This window comes from Bos javanicus, chromosome 24 (assembly GCF_032452875.1).
Source record: "Bos javanicus breed banteng chromosome 24, ARS-OSU_banteng_1.0, whole genome shotgun sequence".
NCBI classification, from domain to species: domain Eukaryota; kingdom Metazoa; phylum Chordata; class Mammalia; order Artiodactyla; family Bovidae; genus Bos; species Bos javanicus.
This window is the reverse complement of record NC_083891.1, coordinates 611,098-625,390: the sequence shown is the minus strand read 5'-3', so window position 1 is coordinate 625,390 and position 14,293 is coordinate 611,098. Positions and strand designations below refer to the sequence as shown.

General features: G+C 44.9%; 2 protein-coding genes across 4 annotated transcripts in view; one reads left to right on the top strand and one right to left on the bottom strand.

Annotated features, from left to right (window-relative positions):
- Nucleotides 1-4,216, top strand: part of HSBP1L1 (heat shock factor binding protein 1 like 1) — a 20,928-nt gene extending 16,712 nt beyond the window's left edge. Inside the window, exon 6 of the mRNA XM_061399481.1 lies at nt 4,148-4,216. Within this exon, the coding sequence (XP_061255465.1) occupies nt 4,148-4,208 (61 nt within the window). The 3' untranslated portion in view covers nt 4,209-4,216. The remainder of the gene's footprint in view (nt 1-4,147) is intronic.
- Nucleotides 3,189-14,293, bottom strand: TXNL4A (thioredoxin like 4A). Of its 3 annotated transcripts, none has more exons than XM_061399478.1 (4): nt 14,120-14,293; nt 13,585-13,752; nt 7,448-7,551; nt 3,189-3,604 (listed from the first exon to the last, which is right to left on the bottom strand). In XM_061399478.1, the coding sequence occupies exons 2-4, from the start codon at nt 13,735-13,737 to the stop codon at nt 3,433-3,435; spliced, it is 429 nt and encodes a 142-aa protein (XP_061255462.1). In that variant the 5' UTR covers nt 13,738-13,752; nt 14,120-14,293; the 3' UTR covers nt 3,189-3,432. The 3 variants fall into 3 exon arrangements, with proteins under 3 accessions (XP_061255462.1, XP_061255463.1, XP_061255464.1); XM_061399479.1 differs by lacking the exon at nt 14,120-14,293 and adding an exon at nt 11,443-11,512 and having other exon boundaries at nt 13,585-13,673; XM_061399480.1 differs by lacking the exons at nt 13,585-13,752; nt 14,120-14,293 and adding an exon at nt 13,506-13,579.

The window sequence follows — 14,293 nt, the reverse complement described above, 5'->3', positions numbered from 1 at the left end:
TGTCTGACTCTTTGGGACCCCATGGACTATACAGTCCATGGAATTCTCCAGGCCAGAACACTGGAGTGGGTAGCCTTTCCCTTCTCCAGGGGATCTTCCTGACTTAGGAATTGACCCTGGGTCTCCTGCGTTGCAGGAGGATTCTTTACCAACTGAACTGGGGTGGGTAGGTAGCCATTTCCTTCTCCAAGGGATCTTCCAACTCAGGTATTGACCCTGGGCCTCCTGCACTGCAGGCAGCTTCTTAACTGGCTGAACCACCAGGCCAGCCCAGTTAGTTGTAAGTCTGGGCAACTATGGTTCAGTTCCCCTGTCTGTAAACTATCTACCTGGCAGGTGCCTGGAAGGATTTGAGAAATGACTTATAAGTTACTTGGTTAAGGGTGAGGTGGATGGTAATAAGATATAAGCTTTTTACAATAAGACATAAACATAGAATAGAGACCAAATCATAATTCAGTGATATTATACTTACAAAGCACCAGTGAAAAGATAATTTTTAAAGTCAAATGCGAATGAAGTTATTACAACTTGTAAATAAAACAAATTTATAATAAATTTACAAATGTGAAGTATGGTTTTTTGTTTTTCTGTTAATAAAGCTTTATCAATGAGAGAATTCATATGCCATGCAATTCATCCAACTAAAGCATACAGTTCAGTGATTTTTCATATATTCACAGACATGTATAACCACAATTCTGCAAGATTTCCATCATCTTAAGAAGAAATCCTGTACCCATCAGCTGTCACTGCCATTTCCACATCCTCCAGTCTTACGCAAACACTAATCAGCTGTCTCTAGACATTGCCCATTCTAGACATCTCCTATAAATGGGATCACACACGACATAACAACTAGTTTCTTCTACTTACGTTAATGTTTTCAAGTTTGGAGCCTCCATCAGTACTTCATTCCCTCTTATGACCAAGTGATAGTCTACTGCATGGATACAGCACACTGTTCGATCCACTGGGGAGCTGATGGACATCTGAGATGCCTGTCTTTGGCTCTTATGAAAAATGCTGCTATAAAAATTCGTGTCCAACTTTCTGTGTGGACATACATGTTTTATCTCTGAGATATACCTAGGAGTGCCTCTGATGGGTCAGATGGTAATTCCACGCCGTATTTTTGAGGAACTGCCACACTGGTTTCCACAGTGACTGCACCACTGTCCCTTCCCGCCAGAGTGCATGGCAGCCCGTTTCTCACATCCTTGTCAGCACTTGTAGTAATGGACCCTTGAATCTGTTCACACCCATTCTCATGGGTGTCAAGTGTCATCTCCTGGTTTTGATATGCATTCCCTTGGTGACTGATGATGGTGAGCATCTTTTCAGGTAATTACTGGCTAATGGTCTTGCTTGAATAAATGTCAGAAGTATACTATCAAATGTCTTTCATATGCCAGGTACTTAGGATCACATTTTTTTTCTTTAGCACCTCATATGACACAGTATTATACTATTTTCGGGAAAATTAAAACTGGAGACATTAAACTGCATATTTGCATTTGAGTTTTATATCCATTAAAAAAAAAATATTTATTTGGTTGTACTGGGATCTTTAGTTATAGCATGCAAATTCTTAGATGCAGCATGTGGGATCTAGTTCCTTGACCAGGGATCAAACCTGAGCCCCCTGCATTGGGAGTGCAGCGTCTTAACCTCCAGACCACCAGGGAAGTCCCTATCAATTCAGTTCAGTTACTCAGTCGTGTCCAACTCTTTGTGACCAGGCCTCCTTGTCCATCACCAACTCCTGAGTTTACTTAAACTCATGTCCATTGAGTTGGTGATGCCATCCAACCATCTCATCCTCTGTTGTTCCCTTCTCCTCCACCTTCAATCTTTCCCAGCATCAGAGTCTTTTCCAGTGAGTCAGTTCTTCACATCAGGTGGCCAAAGTACTGAAGTTTCAGCTTCAGCATCAGTCCTTCCAATGAATGTTCAGGATAGATTTCCTTTAGGATGTACTGGTTGGATCTCCTTGCAGTCCAAGGGACTCTCAAGAGTCTTCTCCAACACCACAGTTCAAAAGCATCAATTCTTCTGCACTCAGCTTTCTTTATAGTCCAACTCTCACATCCATAGATGACTACTGGAAAAACCATAGCCTTGACTAGACGGACCTTTATTGGCAAAGAAGTCCCTATGTCCGTTTCTAAAAGCACATACTTGTGTGTGTGTGGCTTTTTAAAAATTTCATTCTTTGGTAAGTACACTCATGTTTCAACAATGAGTCAATCTGATGAGGCAGTGAGCCTTTTCACAGCAGAGGGCCCCCAGGGAATGCTGTGACTGATCTGAGTACAGCAGGTGTCAGACAGCAGACGCTACCATCCTCTTCACGTGGGAGAGCACTTGCCCAAGGGCTGTGAAGCCAGGTGTGGGCTCCAGGTGTGCTCCCCAGAGTTCCCTGTGCTCCTCCACGCCAGGCGTCCACTCTTGACTGCGTAGTCTGTGTGCACTGAGATGTGCCCAGGAAGATCCCAACTAACAAATGCTGCTGGGGTAGGCGAGATAGGAGAGGAACTTGAGATTATGAGGAGGAAAGTAGCTACATGGATTGAAGGGTCTGGTTTCCACATAAAATACAGTATGCACATCAGATTTGATCTTAAGAAGTATAAGAATCAGCTCTTAGTCTTTAAAGGGAAGCCTGCAAAAATCATTATTTTATCGTACTGTTTTTATAACCAGAATAAAATGTAACTTTTCGTTAAGTGTGTATTCTTCCTGAACTCAAGCCTTTGGTTCTATTGAGGGATCAGCTGTGTCCCTGACAATTCCTGTGCCGGAAGTCCTCACCCCTGGACCTCAGAATGTATCCTGTGGAGATGGGGCTGTTGCAGACGTCATGAGTGGAGATGGTCGTGCTGGAGCAGGGCAGCCCTCGCCCAGTGGAACATCTGAACAGACACACGCACAGGGAGAACAATGTGTAGGATGAAGGCTGGGACTGTGGTGAAGCATCACCAGCCAAGGGACGCCAGAAACCACCAGAGCCAGGAGAGGGGTGGGAACAGACTCCCTGTCAGGCCCCGGAGGACCAGCCTGACAGCTGGATCTGACTCCAGCCTCCGGAACCATGAGACACACTGAGCCTCACTCAGTGGTAGAGAGTCCATTCTTGACTACCAAAATCATTAATCTGTACACTAAGTTTCTTAGTAAATAAACAATTTTGACCATCCCCATCACTGTGTATTTATTTCAGTTAGATATTTACAGATATTTGCTGATACAAAAATACAGTGACCAGGCAGACTGAAAGGCGAGGCAATGCCACCCACACTGCAAAACCCTCCAGCTCCTTAAGCTCCGCGTACTTTGCCAAACGCTTTCTCAAAGGCTTTAAATAGTTAGTTGAAAATACTTCAACATGAGAACGACCCCAGGGCACCACGTGCACCGGGTGGGCCGCGCTCAGTATCTGTACTTGGTGGAGTAGTCCTTCGGAGACACGACCAGCCCACGGCCCTTGCGGGCCCCCCGGTACACCGTCTCGATGATGTCGATCATCTCCTGCTTGTCCTCCATGGCCCAGTTGATCTTGTTGTTGTTGCCGGTGCCCAGGTCGATCATGATGTGCTTGTTCCTGTAAGAGGGAAGGGGTCAGTGCTCTGAATCTCTCTGAAAAAGAACCGCATGGAAACATGCCTTACATCCCCACCTCCATTACAGGCTCTTATCAAACATCAGCACGATCAAGAGGATCCACTACGGTTTAGAAGAAAACTAGAAACCATCTAAATACTGTTAAGAAAGACACACATGTTCCTTCTGTGTGCTCTGTAATTCCTTAGGACAAATCACCTACAGGGCAATCAAGGGTCGAAGGACACAGCCTCAGTCACCTGGTAAGCCAAACAGTTTTCCAGGGTGTTGTAGTAACTTACCTGAAAAAGCAATGTGTGAGTTTCTCATGGTGTTCTTGTGAGCACTTAGTGTAAATGTTACTGAAAGTCCTATTGACTGTGAAGTGAATGATATTTTGCATTTCTCGATTCTCCATAGATGGATCTTTCAAGAAGCTACTTTTTAAAATGAATTTATATGTGCACTTCATAAAATAAAGATATTAACCCTTGTTGTACCAGCTGCACTAATGGCTATCGATTTAACTTTCTGTTTCTGACAGGCTATGCGTCTGGCTGCCAGCTGTGGTTTCCTGTTGCAGGCTTCACCTGGGGCTGCAGTGAGGTCTCCTTCTAGTCAGAGTGAGCTTCCAGGAGGCAAACTGGATGTCACTCTCCTGCTGCAAAAACTCGCTTCCAGGAGTCACACCGGCCCAGGAATCCGGGCATCTGGGCCTGGCCCTGCCCTTCCTTCCACACCTGCCACTCCCCACCCCCACCTGTGTCACCCACATCCTTGCAGGTCCCCAGATGTGCAGGCCATTCTGCCCTGTGCCCCTGCTGGGCTCACGCCAAACTTACTCAGCAGCCTCTACACACTCCCCGCCGCCTGATGACAATCAGTATTTGTGCCTCTGCAAATACTTGCTGCAATACTGTGACTTATAAGAAAAATATATATGTGGTCACTCAGAAGATATACTGTCCTATGTATTTGGTTTTATCCACAGTTCCTGGCTCAGTACTGCCCAAACCTTTGGAACTGTCTGCAGTGAGTGATGGGATATCTGGACTCTGCCCTCAGCTCCTGAAGACACTTCGTGGCCATGAAGCGGAAATGGGCGCCTTGCTATTCCCAGGCACCTCTTCTGTTACGAGGGAGTTCATGTTAACAGAGGCCACTTCCAGATCCTAAGATTGCTTGTGGGTGAGGGGAAGCCCCTCCCACAGCACGCACAAGGGAGTTCATGTTAACAGAGGCCACTTCCAGATCCTACGATTGCTTGTGGGTGAGGGGAAGCCCCTCCCACGGCACGCACACATGCTGTCACCTGTCACTTCTCCCTGGTTTCCAGTGCTATCTGCTCTGCTTTGCCATCAGAGGATGTTCTGTGACAGCAGGCACCCTGTCTGATCTGATTCATGTCCCAGCATAGACATAAAACTGAGCAGGACTCTATGTGTATACATATTTGGTGAATAAATTAACCAAAATATTGTTACTACTTGTCTTAGAATTCTGGGTTGCAGGAACAGCAGAAGGCTTTGTCTCCTTTTCTGAGTGCAGCATCAGTTCTAAAATATCAAAATACACACCCAGCCCCAGCACCACTCAACCTCTTTCCCCAGAAAGGCATCTCCTGTCCCTCAAGCCTGGTCACATGCAGTGGAAGGCAGGATCCAAGATGGGAGGACTCTGGGAGAATTCTGAGGGGCACACAGAAAAGACCCAGACTGCCTTCAACAGCCTGTCAGTAGGAACATGGACTGGGAGGGGGTGGGGATGCATTACAGGGAGTGGAGGATGTCTGCAACACTCCAAAGTGATGGACGTAGATACCAGCTGAAGACACCTAAGTGTCTAGAAGGCGCTGCCGAGTTTCATGCTGCTTACAGTAAAATGAGAAGAGAGACAAACTGGTGTAAGATCTGTTAACCAGAAAAATTTCTTGGCCTCTCCAGATGGCAGAAGGTGCTGAAATCCAGAAACGGCTGCTCTACTCTGGACAAAGAGGCCACACAATCTTCTGCGGAAACCCAGGAAAGACCTAAAGTCAGAATGTCCAGTCACAGGATGGGCTCTTCCCCAAGGAAACAGCTGTTGGGCAGAGGGCACCCCAGAGCCCAGGACAGGAACCCTACTTGCTCAGACTGAAAGGGAAGACCATGCAGTGAAAAGAGCTGACACAACCCCAAAATGCTGCTGGCAGGAAGCAGTTGAAAAATAAACCGGCTGCAAATGCCCTTCATGAAAAGGCAAAAAATAAAAACCTGCATTGGGCCAGAAGGACGACCCAGTGCTGCATCAGAGCTCCTCTTCCCCATCTTCCCTCCTTGTGAGCCCAGAAGACTGTTTCTCAGGACTGTCCACACTGCGTCCTGGAGGAGGGGCCACAGATAAGGAGCAGCCTCCAAAGCTGGCCAGAGAAGCCTCATCCACACCCGATTCTGCAATGGGAGCTGATGGTGGGGGCCGCAGCCGGGGCAGGACATGACTCTCTGCAGCCGGGGGTGGGGGTGGGCCTGGCCTGGCACGCTGCAGTGCACAGAACCCTATAAGACCCCTATCTCCCACCTGAACCCCCGGAACTGGGCTGCAATGCGACCATGCCCATCATTAGGTACATGATGCCGCACAGGGGGGTCTGCAGCTGTTCCCATGGTTACCCATCGGTTGATTTTAAAATAAGGGGATTCTCCTGGATTAAGGGGTTTGTCTAATCCAATCACACGTGCCCTCTGAAAGCAGAACAGGATGCTGGAGCAGCTTATGAAAAGAACTCAACTCACTGCTCAGGGTTTCAAAGACAGAGGAGCCTCTAGGAGCAGAGAAGGGCCCAGCAGAAACAGACCTCCGACCTGTGACCACCAGAAACTGGATCCAACCAAAAGCGCCCCTGAGCCAAGTGGATTCTTCCCTGACCGACAGCCTAGACGGGAGCCTAGCCCGTGACTCTGGCCTTCAGAGACCCCACATCAGAACCCTGAGCCTGCCTGGACTCTGACCTACAGACCACCAAGTTTGTTACACAGAACAGAGAGTGAGTACACACCCTGCACACCCCACCCAGACCTCCTCACCCACTAGGGAGCTCTGCTGCTAGAGCTGGCCTAGTGTTTATATTGCTACTTACTAACTTCTGGAGTAACATAAGAAATTCTGATAGACAAGTAAAAATAGTGTCATATGGTGATTTCTTTCCAAATTAAACCTTCACAACAGAAATTTTTTTTTTCACTCATGCTGTTACTTAACTTTATTACAGAAATAGCAAAAACCGTGTTTATATCTGCATCAGACTCCTGTGTCTAACCAGTAGCTACTCTGCATTCTCCATTCATGCAAAGTTTGTAAATCATAGGTGCAAATTCACCTGATTCTATTACTTGAGCCAATGATTGATTGACTAGGATCCACAAAAGAATTTTTCAGCTGATGAAAGATCTTTTTATAAGATTTTGTATTTATAAGCAAACTAACGAAGTACAGGTTTCCCTCTTGGATATCACAAAAGGATGCTAATCAGTAATATATTTAAAAACTGAGTTACTGTAAACACATTTTTCATCAACAGATTAAATTTAAAGGTATCTTAAATGTCAATAAGAATGTCCTCCATTTAATTACACTTCACCTAGGTCCCTGGGTAGTTATTTCAAAAGGGTAATTTGTTACTGAGTAAATGGTAAAACTGGAATTGTTACTTTGAAAATTATTTAAAAGATCACATTAATTGCCTGGTGATACAAACTGTATTATGATATGACCACATTACAACTTCCTTCTAAAGATATCTTGATTGCATTAAACGCCCAGACCATCTTTTCAATTTAAATAACAACTTTAAGATAAGTGAACATACCTGAAGAAAAACATGACAGTACACGGATCATATAACTCATACATTTTGTTGAAGTCAGGTACTTCTGTAATATCCACAAGATAAATAACTGCAAAATTTTTAACCTAAAAGTAAAGGAGATGGGGGGGGGGGGAGAACTGAAATAACACATCAACTTTTTTTCTGTAAAAGCACATTAAAAAACAAAAACAAAAGAATCTGTGTATAACAGGACAATTTTCAAACTAGCTCTGCAACAGGTTTTCCCAGGAGAGTTGCCATGTGGGACATCACTTCACTAGCATCACAGTCCTGAGCAACTGTCCATTAGCATGCTTAACATCTTCCAGCCGGCAAGCTATGAGAATCCTGCAGGAAAAGTCCGCAGACACATCACTCATGCTGGTCCAGTAAAATGCTACATGAACTTTTACAAGCATTTAACTGTATGTAGCAAACAAATGCTTTAAAATATGCCCCTGGGATTCAGCCACACACTCCCCTCTAACTTAGGTCTGGACACCTGCACACACTAAGGGCCTAACAACTCAAATCATACTGTAGGTAACAAATGTTCTTTAATTTCTTCCTTAATTGCAAGTCCATCACAGAACATTTAGAAAACTCAGAAAACCATAAATAAAATTACGTCCAATCCCAACACCCAGAGATAACTGCTGAGAAGATATTTTTACTATATTCTTTCCCACTTTTTCTGGTCTATATGTTTATGCTGTTCTAATAAAATGTGATCATACGGTGATCATACTACAATATTTTGTATCTCACTTTAATTATGAGTGTCCTCATATAAACTGTATACTGTATATAAGAAAACAATCAAAACAAAACATTATGGCTACTTAACAGTTCATCAAATGGCTATGCCATTATTTTACCATTCTTCTGTTATTTTTTTTTCATGAATATAAATAAAATTTCATTAATATCATTATTCACATATGAACATTATTACCCTTACATTTATATACATATTTCATTATTTCTTAAGGATAAACACCTAAAATAGAATCTTCAGAACAAAGGACATGACATTTTAAACGCTCCTTATAATTTCTGTCTCAGTGCCTTTTAGAAAGCTTATACCAACTTAAAATACTGTGGGTTGAATTATGTCCTTTTACCCCAACAAGAAAACAAACTGAACCCCTGACCCCTCATTCTCAGAAGGTGGCCTGACCTGGGAACAGGGTGCCTGCAGAGCTCATCAGCGAAGGTCAAAAGAGGTCATACTGGAGTCTGAGCCATGATCCAACCTGGCTGGTTGAAACAAGCCAAGGGAGAACACAAACACGCCAACTGAACCCAGAGGGCTAGGGAAGGCACCCAGAAGTCAGGGAGCACCCCAGGAGGGGAGACACCAGGATGGGGAGAACAGCAGGGACTTTCCCGAGGGAGCACATTCTGCTGACACCCCAGTCTCGGACTTCTGACCCTCAAGCTGTGAGGCAACACATTTCTCTTGTTTTAATCTGCCCAATTTGTGATGCTTTGTTATGGCAGCCCCAGGAACTGCACAGAAAATGCATATTTCTTCCTCCAAACTAACTCTAAAAACCTGACTGTAATTTACCAGTGAAATAGCATGCTGCTGCTACTGCTGCTGCTGCTAAGTCACTTCAGTCGTGTCTGACTCTGTGTGACCCCATAGACGGCAGCCCACCAGGCTCCACCATCCCTGGGATTCTCTAAGTAAGAACACTGGAGTGGGTTGCCATTTCCTTCTCCGATGCATGAAAGTGAAAAGTGAAAGCGAAGTTGCTCAGTCGTGTCAGACTCTTCACAACCCCATGGACCGCAGCCTACCAGGCTCCTCCATCCATGCGATTATATGGTTTAATACTACAGTACAAAAACTGAGGGATTAAATGGTACAAGACTGACAGAATACTGGTAACTGCAACAAGTATTAAGTATTAGGTATTAAGTCCACTATACTCTGCTCTCTATTTTTGGGAATATTAAGAAATATTGACTATGGACATTAAACCACCACCTTCCACAAAAAGGAGAGAAGGAAGTTTACATTTCACGAGCACGCCTTTTGCTGATAGGCGTCAGTGCCGAGGTAGGGGAAGAAAAGGAGTCTCTCTGAGCCTCTCCCACATCCCCTCTTCCTGGTGTGCACACAGAGACGGAGGACTGCTGAGAGCAGCCACTTGCTCCGCTGCACAACTGCCTCCTGGCAAAAGTTACCCTGCTGGTTTATAAGTTCTGGTGGTTGTGGTTTAGTTGCTAAGTCGTGTCCGACCCTTGGAACCCATGGACTGTAGCCTGCCAGGCTCCTCTGTCCATGGGATTCTCCAGGCAAGAATACTGGAGTGGGTGGCCACTTCCTTCTCCAGGGAACAAACCTAGGTCTCCTGCCTTTCATAAGTCCTGCCTGCATCTAGTTTTACTAAGCAGAGATATTTTACTTCTCTCATTAAAAAAAAAAAAAAGATACTACAATGTAAAAGTTAGGTATTAACATCACAGTATAACCAAACACACACACACACACACACACGCATAGCTTCCTAAAGCATAAAATGACAACTCAATGATGTACAACTTTCACACTGTGAATGTTGGTTTTACGTGAGACACTTAAAAAGGTCTCATTTTCTTTTGCCTCCAGTGATGAGTAAGAAAACCGTAGCTCATTCAGAAGTCAAAAAACAAATGACACTACAGTCCTTCATCATCTATTCCTTCCACATAAATCCCATCAAGATAGACGTGAAGCCTCACAAGGTCGGGGACCACATCTGCTGTCTTTTCTGGTGGTCCTCGAGTCAATCAGGACCTGACATACCTGGGGCACCAGTAAATATCACTAGTTGAATGAATGAACTTCAGAAATACACATATATTTCAAAACTCAGAAAATGTTTTACTGTCACTATGGACTTAATTACATAATCCTGAGTTCAAACAGACCTGCCTTAAAAGACAGTCTGTTCTTCCTAGAGGTGACCTGACAGGTCCTCTAGCCCTGCAGCACCAGCTGGCCTCTCTCTCAGTGACAACACAGCTCCACAGTCCTGCACACCACTCAATGCCACTCACGCATGTCACTAAGACCGAAGGCTGTCAGTGTCGCCTTCCACCTTCTCTATGAAGCTCCTTCATTAGCTAAGAACCCACCTAAAATTCTGGACAAATGTTCTTGACCGTCAATTGGTACTATGTATTTTTGAAGTATCGATTTTTACATTTTTAGATAGTTCCTTTCAAAGCCATCAAAAAACTGCATAACTTCCTTTTCTCAAACTATTATTTGCCCTGATTGGTTACTGGTTCCTATGAGATTTCTCAATTGAGCATAAATTTCTGCAGATTCAACCTACTTTATGACATGTTTAAGAAAGAGCCCCAGAAGTCATTCCTAAATAATTCCATGAATACATTTACCTTATATACAAATTAGAAGGTCTGACTATGAGATAGTATCACTGAGGTTTTGCATATTTTAAATTCTACTGGTATGAATTCTTTAAACATACAAGAATTAAACATCCCATTTATTCTTACACATAATAGGACTTGGTCACAGTGCTGCCAAAGTACACGCCTCCAAAATGGCAAGACAAAAGTCTTACCTTGAAGCTGTGCATAAAATCACCCACTAATCAGAAAACTTTATTTTTTTAATATTTATTTCTATTTATTTATTTTGCTGCACCAGGTCTTAGTTGCGGCATGAGGGATCTTTAGTTGTGGCTCATGGGAGCTAGTTCCCTGACCAGGGATTGAACCTGGGCCCCCTGCTTTGGGAGCCTGGAGTCAGGGCCACTGGACCACAGGGAAGTCCTGGAAACTTTATTTTGATAATAATTCTACCAAACTCCAGACACCTGTAAAATCTTTCAACGTATCTCTATGTTTTCAGTACAGGTCAAAACCAATCCAGCATGAGGTGGGGTTGGAGCTGCTGAAGCAGTGAGTCAATAAAACACATTCCAGGAGAATAGTATAATCAAGTCCAGCCTCAATGTTGGAATTTTACTCACTTTAAAACAGCTGGGGTATCCAAACAGAGCTCGTAACAAGATGAGGAAGATCTCCCATTATCTGCCATTTCTGCAGAGGGAGATAGACAGTTAAATTGTTCTTTATACTAAAACCTTAAATTTCAAAAATTCCTGTTCAACGTCCCCAAAAAGGGCTTCCAGAATTATAAATTCATATTCTGCCCTTATACTAAGCAGAAAATAAAACATTAACAGTTTTGTAATGCATTTCAAGTTTGCATTTTTAATGACTATAATATTACATAGTATTAGAAGTTTATTAAAATAGAAATCCAAGTTCTGGATGAATGAAAAAGAGTAACTTAAAAGACCAAAGAAAAATACTCCAAGTGAGCCCAATTAAACTGTTCTTACCAACAGTTCTAGTCCAAAAAGAGCACACCTACTAGCACTACAGCAATTTGGTCTCTGACTGCTACACAGGGATTAGAAAAGAACAGTTCTGATGAAAGTCCCTAAAAACTTACATTGACACAAAATCTGTCTCCTAGCTAAGAGTATCTTGCTGAGTTTTGCTCAGATATGAACAGCAAACAACCCTCACGCCTCTGCCATCCTAGCCTCGTGCTGAGGGCAACCGGGTCTGGACATCCCCTGGTGCTTACACTCCACCTGCAAGGCAGAACCCAGAACACACACCTAAGTTACGTCAGCGTCCACATAGCAGTGATTCGATTACTGGAACAGGGTCTTCATCCATCATCACTGACTTCTGCAGTCTCTGCCCTTGACCACTGTGGCTCAAGTCATGAGGAAATGACTTCTGGGCACCACTTCACTCCTGACCTCTGACCTGACAGGGAGGACCCGACTGGCAGAACCCTGCTCTCCTGAGTTTCCCAGGCATCTCTTCAAGCTCCCTCAACGCCTTGGCGTCCAAGAGGAAGAGGAGGGTAAGGTTATCACCACAGACTCCTGCTCTGACTCGGATCTCACTGAAGGGATTCGGAATTCCTGGGGGAGCTTCTGGACCTCATCTCAGATCTGCAGAATCAGACTCTCTGAGATGCATTTTCGGTGACAGACACAGAAGGATGGTCCCTAATGTTCACAGTGCCACTACCCCGACCTCACTCTGCCTGTCCTACCAAAGAGGAGACAGTGAAAACTACTGACGGCAGGTCAGACTACTTTTCGATTCCTAAATACAAACTATATCCTTACACCTGCTACTCTTTACTCAAAGGAGTTATTTTAACCCAGCCCATATTAGCATATCTTACTCCTGTGAAATAAATGATGACTTCAATGTTTCCCTTATTTTTATACTCTTTAATAAAATGAATAACCTCTCAAATTAACATTGAATATTATATTTTTTATTATACCCTAATATTTTTGCCTCTTGCCCTATTACTACAATTGCAAAATTCTAAATCAAATTTACCTTAAAATACCCATGAGACAATTACAGAAAGAGAATTAAGCCCTAGTTACTCAACAGCGCCCTACAATTGCTCTTTATTGTCAGCAAACGGCCACAGACAACCCCGTGTACTAAATTTAAGGATTAGGAAAACTAGTTCTAACATTACAGTTCTACTTTTTCCCAATGTTTCCTACATTGGAATCACTCTAAGCTATAAATCAAGTCACTTACAAAGAGCGCCCTGGAGAAAAGAAGGGACTCAAAGAAAAAGAAGGGAATTTACTATGTTGTTACCATAGATGTTCTGCTCAATACATACAACAAATAAACACGGTTCCAAAAAAATGACAAGTTTTTAAAACTAAGCCATTCAAAGTAAGCTCCTACACTCAGCCAAATTCTGCAAACATGTTTTGCTCTTGGCAGTATAGATGTAAATTTTTGAAAACACCTTATGAGTTAAAATCCCTATAAATTAATAAGAATCTTTCACTTCTTCAGGGAGAGACATCATGAACCTCTTAAAAATGTGAAAATCTATGGAAACTTCTGCCAGTAAGGATATAAGTTATTCTGACAAATTTCAGGGAGCCCATCCTCATACCCCAAGGTACTTCTGTGAATCCTACTGCTTCTCTGTAACCGGTAAACTGGCTGTATTTTTCATTCTTACCGGCAAAACAACAGCAATCCAACAGGATGCAAACACCAAACCGGGCGGCAGGACGCGACGGGAGGTGTGGCTGCTTTACCTTTTCAGCAATGCTGTACAGAACCTCATCCATCTTCATGCAAGTAGGGTCCCAGTCGTGCCCAAACCGAATGACGACCACGCGGTCTTCTTCCGAAAGGATGGCCTGATCCACCTGCCAGCCATTGTGCAGGTGCGGGAGCATGTACGACATCTTGAGCCGACAGGTCTGCGGGGGAGTAGGGGGAAATCACCGGTCAGCTCCTCCCAGCCCCCCCATGGCACACCCAAGGAACCCCCCGCCCCAAGGAGCCTCACCACGGAGCCCCTCACGGGGTGTCACCCTGCGGGGCCCCCACCCCACAGAGCCTCACCACGGGGCCTCTACCCCGCGGGGGCTCACCCTGCGGGGCCCCCACCCAACGGAGCCTCACCACGGAGCCCCCGGCCTACGGGGACTCACCCCGAGGGGCAGTCGATGCGCTGCCTGCAGGGCCAGGCCCGCGTCTACCAAGTTCCGCCCCCGAGCCCGCCACAGGAACGCCTCTGCCCCCCGGCCAAGATCCCAAGGGGAGGGGCCCCCTGGAATCACACACCCGCGCATCACTCGCCGACCCCTTCCCACCGTCTCCAGCCGCGCACGCACCTCTGCCCACACCGGGCCCTCCCGCTCAGCGGTCCTTCCGGGCGCGTAGGTCTCCCAGAGGCTGTGAGCGCCGGCCACTGAGCCCGCGCGCCCACAAGGCGTGAGCTCCGGAGAGTGCGTGCGC